Below are 10202 nucleotides of genomic sequence, written 5' to 3'. Positions count from 1 at the left end.
ACTTGATTTTCCGAGACATGCTTCATACTTTTAGCATTAAAAGAAATAAATACAGTATGACTTTATGGGGCAATAATATATCAATCAATTTAAATTCTTTTAAGCCTAGTGACTGCAGGTGCACGTGTGGACTCAGCGGCCACCGACAATTTTTTTTGTTTGTTTCCGAAATACCCAAAACCAAAATATTCATATTAAAAAACAAAAGATCGAGCAAAACAAACAAAAACAAAAACTCCCTAAACTGTACACCTACTTAATGTAATAAATTGATTGATAATGTGATGACATCATATGTTAACATTGCATTATGTCTCATAAAATATGGGGAGGAGAGAATTACACAAATTTTAACAAATATTAAATGAAAGTGTATTGTGAGCAATAAAAAAGTTGCATTTTATAAACTACTAGCATTTGCATCCCGTGCAATGCACGAGATAATATTTTAAATTTTTTATTTATATAAAATTAATACTAATTCAGTTATTATACTTATAAATATAATAAAAAATTAATTTTAATTGAATATATTTGAATTGAATATTGAAAAAATAAAAAAGAATACACAATTACAAAATTTGATATTATGAAAAACAAAAACAAAAAAAATAAGTTTTTTTAAAAAATACTAATTAAAAAGAATTAAGAATATATTTATTCAAAAAAGATGAGAGAGGACAGAGAAATTTATAAGACTTTAATATTTAAATAAATTTAATTTTTACATTTTAAATAAAATATTTTCATAAAATCTATAATATTAAAGCTTTTATTATGATCTTTAATTTGATATGTATATTAAATATTTTGATAATTAATTGAATTTCACAATTTTGGAAATAAATGTAACAACAAATGAGAAGTTAATTAAAGAAAATATAAATAAAATGAAAAATATATAGTTTAAACATAAACCTTCAATTTTACTATAACTACAAAATTACCATTCAATTTTCAAATTAATTTGAAATTAATTCAAATTGGAAACTTCCTTTTAATTATAGTATAGATAGATTGTGTTAAATGAGAGTGTATTACGGTAGGTCATGATTGTTTTTTGGTGAATAATAAATATGAAAAGAATGTATAGAAAATAAAGAAACTGTAATGATTATTTTTGTGAAACGGTAAAAAATGACAAATATGTATATTTTATTTGTCATTTTTTAAATTTTAAGAGACATAATGGTGTATATAATTGAACGTCTTAATATATAGATATTCACTATTCTGTTTTGGATTGTGTTAGTTATATATTACTATACTATATTTATATTATTTCTTGCAATCATCTACGTGTATTGAGATTTGGAGTCATTCACTATATATATATTTTAAATTAGAAGTGGTATCTATTATATAATTATAATTAATTAAACAAGTCATTTGTATACAGGTGAATCTCTACATCACATAAAATTGAAAAAGTAACTGCACGGAGACATCTGAGAACCTTTGACTGCCTTAATTAGCTTTACCACTTAAGTTATACTTCATTGACATAGTCATTCGCTATATTAAAAGGGAGGAATACGACATAACTATAATAAGCGGGTATCCATATTCATTTAATAGTCATTTTCTTTGTAAAAAAAAAAAAAATTAATAATCATTATCATGAATAATATATATTTATAATTTAAAATTATAGTTCCATTTGAAAAACTTCAAAAATTACAAACACCACAATATTTTTACTCCTGCTTTTTCGAAGCGATATTTTTTTTTATTAGTAAAATAACGACGTTGTACATACTTTAGTATTTTCTTCGTCCATAAAAATTATAGTTTTATTACTAATTTCACCCGTCCATAGAAATTATACATTTTTTTTTATTTCTTTTGAAACTATCATTTATATTTTAAACTTCATTCACACCCAATATTTATGTATGTATAAAAAACACTAACCATCTTTTTCATATGTTATAAATACATATTTGTATTTTTAATCCGTTAGAAATTGAACAATATTTTGTATTCAATCTTTTTCTTTCTAAAAGTAGAATTGGTTCATATTATTATGATTTGCATTGTTTGTTAATAACCGCAAGTAAGATCAATTAATCTCTGCATTAGTATTTTCTGATTATTTTAATTTTTGTTTGAATTTTCTTTAGGGGAATATACTAATTAAGTTTATGTTTTTGTTTTACTCACCCGTAAACTTCCAAACTAAAAAAAGTGTATACTTCCTTCATCCACGATATCATTTTTACTTTGTGGACGTCACGAGTTTTAAGAAAGTAATGAGGTCGTTCGGTTTGAAGGATTAGATAGGACTAGATTAGATTAATCTTATTATATCTTGTTCGGTTGGGCGGATACGGCCCGTGATTCAATCTTGGGAGAGTACCACACAAGATTAATCTTGGTGTATGAGTCTTGGCTTATCCCTTATGACAAAATTAGTCTTGGGCCAACTCAATCTTAGGTAATATCGGGCTAATTTAATCTCGGCAACCGAAGGCCCCCTAGTTGATAATAATAAGTAGTATTATGAGTGAAGTTTGAATGTCATTATTTTTGTTGGTGGAGTTTATAGAACCTATTATAGTAACTAGAAGTGAAAATAATATTATGGACTAATCAAAATAGTAAATGTGGAAATGATATCGTGGAGGGACGAAAAAAAAAAAAAAAAAGTCCTATGGCTGTTTATTTCGTTGTTTAATTATTTTTTAGATTTTATTTAATATTAATATTAGAAAAAGCGGGGGAGCTGAGGTTTTACTTTCAACTCCATGATATTTTGCTTTAACTGGAGTTCTTCTCCAATTCAATCTCTTACACCATAAGAAATCGTAATACAACACAAATTGCTATAAAAACCTTAGACTTCATTAGGCTTCAAATTTCAGGCATTATCGGCTGAGGTACCTTTTTTTTTTTTTTTTTTTTAAAATTCTAAAGCGGTTTTTGGGGGGTAAATTCTTGGTTGACGCCAATGTTTTCCAATTCTTTTTTTTTTTTTTTTGGCAATTCTTAGCTGCACATGTTTGCAGATTTTATGTTAATGTTCGATGTGTTGAGTTTTTCGTGCAACTGTAGAACTTGAAATTCCTAACTATTAATTCAATCTTAGTTATCTATTTATTTATTTAATTTTTTATTTGATTAATACAGAATGCACGTGAAACTTCTTCGCTGAATTTTCCACGTTTCTTGTGTTTTTTAATTTCCAATTCGAGTTTGACTAGTAGGTTGTTTTAGTATAGTAAAGCTTGTGAGTTAAGTTTTGCATTTTGCAGTTTATGCGAATCTCTCCCTGTAAATTTGTGCATAATATTGTATTTTTCTGAAGCAGAAACCTCACAAGGGAAAATTGGTGCATTGTTTTGTTTACTTCTGAAGCAGAAAACTCAAAAGGGAAAAGCTATGAGTGTTGGTTTAGGTTCTGTGTTGATGAACAAATTAGGGGGATTCGCCTCCAGTGATCCTGATCAGGTTTCAGTTAGTTCCATTACACTGTTCGTCACCCTCCTCTGTATCTCCGTTGTGCTCGGCCATCTACTCGAAGAAAATAAATGGATTAATGAGTCTGTTAATGCTCTTTTCATTGTGAGTTACACTCCTTTGAATTTAGAGAGTGATGAAATTGTTCATGTTGCGTTCATTTCCTTTTTTTTTTTTTTTGATTTACTGGTGTAGATTAAATTGATGGTTTGATGGCAGGGTTTGGGTACTGGTACCATTCTATTGCTTGCTACTAATGGAGTGAGCTCGCGGATCTTGGAATTCAACGAGGAGCTCTTTTTCATTTACCTCTTACCGCCTATTATATTTAATGCTGGGTAAGATATGGTCAAACTTTGAGAGTTCAAGATCAATGAATATGACTGTTTAATTTATGAGTTGAAATGTCAAACCTTGGACGATCGAGATGTTCAGAGTTTAGCATCGTTTTATGTTTTTACCAGGTTCCAGGTGAAAAAGAAACAATTTTTCCGGAACTTCATGACCATCACATTGTTTGGTGCAGTTGGGACGATGATATCCTTCTGCATCATCTCATTCGGTACTCGTTTCACTCTGAACTATTGAATTGAAATAAACTTAATCAAATGTGCTTTTAGAGCATCAACATCGGTGGTGGCTCATCGCTGGCCTTAGCAATGAGCCCCCCGATGCGGACGATGGTGGTGCGAGCTGCGGCTCATCCTATCACGCCTGGCTCAATAGGGAATTTTGAATGGCACGTGCAATGCACGTGCCTGTATTAAAAAAACCTTCCTATAACTAATTCGTACGAGTCAGCATGATGAGCCAAACCGATGCTGCAGTTGACTCATAAGTGGGCCCGGAGCATGGTTGAGCCAACTAGAGGCTCAACCAATGTTGATGCTCTTAACGTTTGAATTATCTAATAACGAATCCATTTCATGCTCGAAGTTATTAGAATTCCAATTATATACATTTCATGGATGTGTCGTTCATAATCTATATTATTGAATAATGTTTGAATTGGGTAGCTCCAGTAGACCCATAGATCATGGAACAAATAGGCTAGATGTGAGACCAAGAATTTCCCCGCCTCGTAAGTTGCAAGTGTTATTGGATCTACGATGTAAGTTGGGAAAAGGTGTCCCTTCTCTTTTGATTTGGAAGACGGGCGTTGCGTTCGGTTCGAAAGGCATGGTTTTCAGAGCCTATAACAGTATACAGTTCCGCGAGATCTTCCTTTTTAAGAGTCGAGTATTCATCATCATGATTATTTTTTGACCACTTGTGGAATCTCATCTAGTATTGCTACTTAACCGTAACTTTTCCGGAACAGGCTCTTTAAACAATTTTGATGGTTTATTTGACCTTTTGTTTTAGTTTATAGCATGATTACATGGACGAGTTTTATCCTATGTAACTCAAGGAACTGTAAATAGTATTCACTATAAATTTTATTGAACGTTTCAATTCTATGCATTACAGTCTCTCTTTGTCTGTTGCGTTTAATCGAGCTATTTGTTCTTATATCTCATCTATGGTGTGTCTGATGTGGCATATTGCTAACTTTTAAACTGTATCAGGTGCAAAATTGCTGTTTGACCAATTGAATTTCGGCTATTTGGAACTTCAGGACTATCTTGGTTAGCTTCATCCTCTTTGCTTTACACTTGTCTAGTATTTCACTGTCCACAGTCCTCGTGTTCCACATATTACTTGTTTGATATTCCAAAATACCACTATCTGTTTCTCTTCCATTTATCTATCCCATTGACTGCCAAAAACATAGATACCAGAATGATGCTACTAACTTTAATTATCTGTCCTTGATGCACATGTTTACTTGCTACTGATCAATAAGATAAGTTGAACTTGAAACCTTTAAGTTAATGCAGTTTCACGTTTTAGTTTATTCTCCTCATACTCTGCATGTGTTTAGTCTGTAAGTTTTCTCATGATAGACTGGGTTCCATTTTGTAATTGATTTCTCACAAACAAAGTTCAAATAATCTGCCTATTTAGCGAACACGACGTGTTATATATTTTAGTCAATAGTTTAATTCAGTGTCATTCTGCATACTGTGTTGTGTCCGAAGGCATGGGTTTGAGTCTGGACAGCTAATAATTTCCATACACCGTTTGTGCAGCTATTGGAGCCATCTTTTCAGCTACAGATTCTGTATGCACACTGCAGGTATCGATACACAACTTATTTTGGTTCCTTTTTCAAGAAGCGGAAGCAAAGATTTCCGGGTAAAAATGAGGATAAATGCAGACCTAGTGATTAATGACTGACATTTTTTTGTGTGGCTTGGCTGGCAGGTTCTTAATCAGGATGAGACACCATTTCTCCACAGTCTAGTGTTTGGGGAAGGTGTGGTCAATGACGCCACATCTGTGGTGCTATTTAACGCAATTCAGAAATTTGATCTCTCGGAGATTGATTCCACAATGGCCTTTACGTTCATTGGAAACTTCTTCTATTTGTTCATAACCAGTACTCTGCTTGGTGTCTTGGTGAGTTTTGATCTGATTCGTTCAACATGGTTTATCACTATTTCCTTTCGTTGGTTTTGCGTCATAATTGATTAACTATTGGGTAAGGCTTTAATAGAAAGAATTGGCACCGGTATGATGTAGGAATTTATGATTTTATATTTGTGGACTTCCAATTAATTAGGACTTAGTTTTTTCCAAAATACAGTCACTTTTTTTTTTTTTTTTTTTTGAACTTGGCCAAAATACAGTCACTAAATAATGCATCTTTGCGATGGATAAGAAGATTTTCAGATTCACAAATTTTAGTCGAGATGTGTATAGTGTGAGTTATGGCAACCTTGAGCTGCAGTAGGAGTGACAGTGAAATAAAAATGATTTAGTTGCACCTTGTAAGGTTCTAAACCAGCTAGAGAAAAAGAAATATGTTGACTATAACCATATACTCTTCCTTATGGTGAAATTATCGGCGGGAAAAGCAGGAAGTTAACTTCACACTCAGAGGCAAAAGTTAGTTTTAAGCATCACTTGTTCTGGATTTCTTTCACGACATTCATCATTGATTCTTTACGAAGATTTTGTTTTTTCCTAACCATTTAGATTTTCTAATTGTTCAATTGCAGATGGGACTGCTGAGTGCTTATATTATTAGAAAGTTGTACTTTGGAAGGTATGTAATTCAAGCCAATCTTTTTCAGCTCATCTTTCATTGCTACTGACACATTTTGGAGTGTCACAATTTCTCATTCACCATTGAAGCATAACACCAATATTAGAATCAGGATCGATAGGAATGAAACTTATCATGGTTATTATGGTCTCTGTTTTTGGTGCTGAGGGTCAAAATAAGGTCTGTGGTTGAAATAATTCTGATTCTTTTTGTAGTTATTTACTTTTGGTTACTACATATTTTGAGTTTATAAGAAAATACGTAATAAACAACTTTTAGTTCTCATCTACAAGCTATTCGATATCTATGCCATTGTTTCAGTATCTACGTAAATGGTTTATAGTACTGGTAAATGTTTTAAGTTCCACAATCCGTGTGAAATATGGAGCTGTATTTACAGACTCAAATTCCAAGTCACATGAAATTAATATTCAAATGTCAGTTTTCTTGATAGGAAATAATTAATGGCACAGACATTGAATATGGGTATCACCGTGGATTTGCTTTCTTAGTTCTTATTCATCCTAACATGTATGTTGAAAATAGATATGCATGTTGTTTCTGCGACAAATTGTTGAAGATATCTGTTCCAAATTTCAGGCATTCAACTGATCGTGAGGTTGCTTTAATGATTCTCATGGCTTACCTATCTTATATAATGGCCGAGGTACTCTCAGTTTGGCCTCTTCTTCTGCAATGATGTTCTTATGCCAGACAAGTTATTAGGTGCTGTGATTGCTAATCGTATTATCCACATCCATCTTGCAGCTCTTTGATCTGAGTGGGATTCTGACAGTGTTCTTCTGCGGCATTGTTATGTCGCACTATACCTGGCATAACGTGACAGAAAGTTCTAGAGTCACGACCAAGTAAGCAACTCCTTCAAGAAACTTCCATGCTGCTCTCTTGTTCTCTCTAAACACTGTCTTATTTACTTGCTTCTTTGCAGGCATGCTTTTGCAACTTTGTCGTTCATTGCGGAGACATTTATCTTCCTGTACGTTGGTATGGATGCATTGGATCTTGAAAAATGGAAATTCGCAAGCAGCAGGTATCTAATTATAGACTGCTGAAGAAGTGAACCGTGCTGCAGTATTGCTTGATTTCAAATGAATGAAGTATTTATTCCCAATCTTACTTCTATCGAGGGACTTGCGCTCTTCGTTTCATGTTTGAGATGATTCATTCTTTGCAGCCCTGGAAAATCTGTTGGAGCTAGCGCAGCTTTATTTGGTTTAGTTGTTGTTGGGAGAGCTGCTTTTATTTTTCCGCTGTCCTTCCTATTCAACTTTACAAAGAAATCTAAGAGCGACAAACTCAACCTCAAGCAGCAGGTGAACTTGTTGAAGAGCTTCTACTTCTTTTTTGCTTTTTCCTGTCACTATAAATATATACGGATTATGACTTACACAGGTCACAATTTGGTGGGCTGGTCTGATGCGAGGTGCTGTCTCGATGGCACTGGCTTATAATCAGGTAAAAAGTAAAAGATAAACTTTTCCATGGTATTAAATATTTTATACTTTTGGCCATTGCATTGTAAGTCTGATTCATGTATTATTCTGACATGTAGCAGTTGTGTAGATTTTTGTAAGTTGTTTGCAGTATCTGAATCTTATTTAACGCGTTACTTTATGTTGGACCTTGTTGGTACAATTTGCAGTTTGCTAAATCTGGCCATACCAAGCAGCCGGGGAATGCGATCATGATCACCTGTACCATAACTGTGGTCCTCTTCACTACTGTGGTAAGACACTAAGAGGGTGTTTATTTTACATGATTGATAAGATGCATGATTGAGTATTTTTATCCTCAAGAATAAGATTTCTCCAGTCTCATCCTTACTATTTTTATCTATCAAGGCTAATCCTCAAAAGTAAACGGCCCCTAATAAGCTTAATCCACCACTTACTGACTTCCTGTGATGACTGATGAGTACCTCTATTTTTGGTTCTTGTAGGTGTTCGGATTATTGACAAAGCATTTTGTGAGGTTTATGTTTCCTCCATCGGACCATATCAACGACAGAGATGTTTCAGAACCTTCTAGCCCGACGTCTCCGATGTTGCCCCTTCTGAGCAATGGGGAAGCGAATGGAGTGGAGAGGAATGTTCGACGTCCGTGTAGTTTGCAGATGCTTCTAAGTGCTCCAACCAACACAGTCCACTATTACTGGAGAAAGTTTGACGATGCGTTCATGCGGCCGGTGTTCGGAGGTCGGGGATTTGCGGAGTTCGTACCGGGCACACCAAGAGAAGATAGTGACAGCCATTTAGTATGAGATGAAACAATGAGTTTTTGGCCATCTTTCTGTATAGTTGTTGACTGCTAACTCATGCTAGAGAATGATATACTGGGCTAATTTTATTTAATATATATATAGCAGCTAGAGAATGATATACTGGGCTAATTTTATTTAATATATATATAGCAGCAATTTATCGACTTAGGTTTGATGTAAATTCGTTAAATTTCTGGAGGGGTAGATTCTTGATATTGAGAGTGGATATCTATATAGATTCTGCCGAGTTTGTAAATATGTGGATATCTATACAGTTGAGCTTCCTATCTCCTCTCTCTCTCTCTCTCTATTATATTTCTCTTGCGAATGGTTAGGATACCGTTAGTGAGTTTTTCAGTATTTTTATAACAGAGTTATCTTGCAATTAATCATATAGTAATATTTTATTATAATTATATGAAATTACAATTTTATTTTTACAAAAAAACTTGGAGCAATCAATTAAGCAACCCAAATCACGATTCAATTGGAATTAATTTCGTTATTCTAAATTTAAGTTTATTTTAATAGAAAAATATTTGCTAATTTTGGGTTTTTCTTCAGAGGGAGAGTGATATAATGTGACAAGAACTTGGGGATGCGATATACTGCCATAATATAATTGCTCTTTGATATTTTTATGAATAAATTTGTATAGTTTCTAGTTGATCAAAGTCAATTAAAAAACAGTAGTAATAGTTTAGTATTAGTTCCCTAAAAACAAAAGTTTAGTACTCTATCCGTCCACCAATTCATGTCATACTTTATTTTTTGGTCCGTTCACTAATTTATATCCTACTCATTTTTAGTAATTATTTATATACTCCCTCCATCCACGAAAGAACTTCCTAGGAGGGAGTGGCACGTGTTTTAAGAAAAATATTATTGAGTGTATTAAAAGTGGAGAAAAAGTTGTTGAGTGTATTGGGAGTGGTGAAAAAGTATTATAATTAATATTGGGAGTTGTGAAAAAGTGAAAGTAAAAGTTATTATAAGTGGTGGGGTATAGTCCAAAAATAGGTAGAAAGTTCTTTTATGGACAACCCAAAAATGAAATATAGGAAGTTCTTTCGTGGACGGAGGGAGTATTTTTTAATTGGTGGGTTCCAATAAATCATACATTTTTTCTCCATCAACTAATAAACAATACTCTCTCCGTCCCATTCCAATAGTCTCATTTTTCTTTTTGGGATGTCCCACTCCAATAGCTCCATTTCTATTTTTGGTAATGATTTTACACTACAAACAATGTGGTTCCACACATCTACTCATTTTTACACTAAAAAAGCAAGTTTCTTAATCTCTGTGCCC

At 33.1% G+C, this 10202-nt stretch overlaps 1 protein-coding gene across 2 annotated transcripts; it reads left to right on the top strand.

The window, feature by feature from the left end:
• Positions 1–2723: 2723 nt before the first annotated feature.
• On the top strand, positions 2724–9180 carry LOC130998762 (sodium/hydrogen exchanger 1-like). Of its 2 annotated transcripts, none has more exons than XM_057924171.1 (15): positions 2724–2879; positions 3361–3564; positions 3679–3797; positions 3924–4021; positions 5028–5087; positions 5592–5638; positions 5767–5961; positions 6564–6610; positions 7211–7277; positions 7379–7479; positions 7560–7661; positions 7806–7944; positions 8024–8086; positions 8274–8357; positions 8571–9180. In XM_057924171.1, exons 2-15 carry the CDS (start codon positions 3382–3384, stop codon positions 8889–8891), a joined length of 1626 nt encoding a protein of 541 aa, XP_057780154.1. In that variant the 5' UTR covers positions 2724–2879; positions 3361–3381; the 3' UTR covers positions 8892–9180. The 2 variants fall into 2 exon arrangements, with proteins under 2 accessions (XP_057780154.1, XP_057780159.1); XM_057924176.1 differs by having other exon boundaries at positions 2733–2879; positions 3311–3564.
• Positions 9181–10202: the final 1022 nt, after the last annotated feature.

This window comes from Salvia miltiorrhiza, chromosome 1, assembly GCF_028751815.1.
Source record: "Salvia miltiorrhiza cultivar Shanhuang (shh) chromosome 1, IMPLAD_Smil_shh, whole genome shotgun sequence".
Lineage (NCBI taxonomy): Eukaryota > Viridiplantae > Streptophyta > Magnoliopsida > Lamiales > Lamiaceae > Salvia > Salvia miltiorrhiza.
This window is presented reverse-complemented; position numbering and strand designations above follow the sequence as displayed.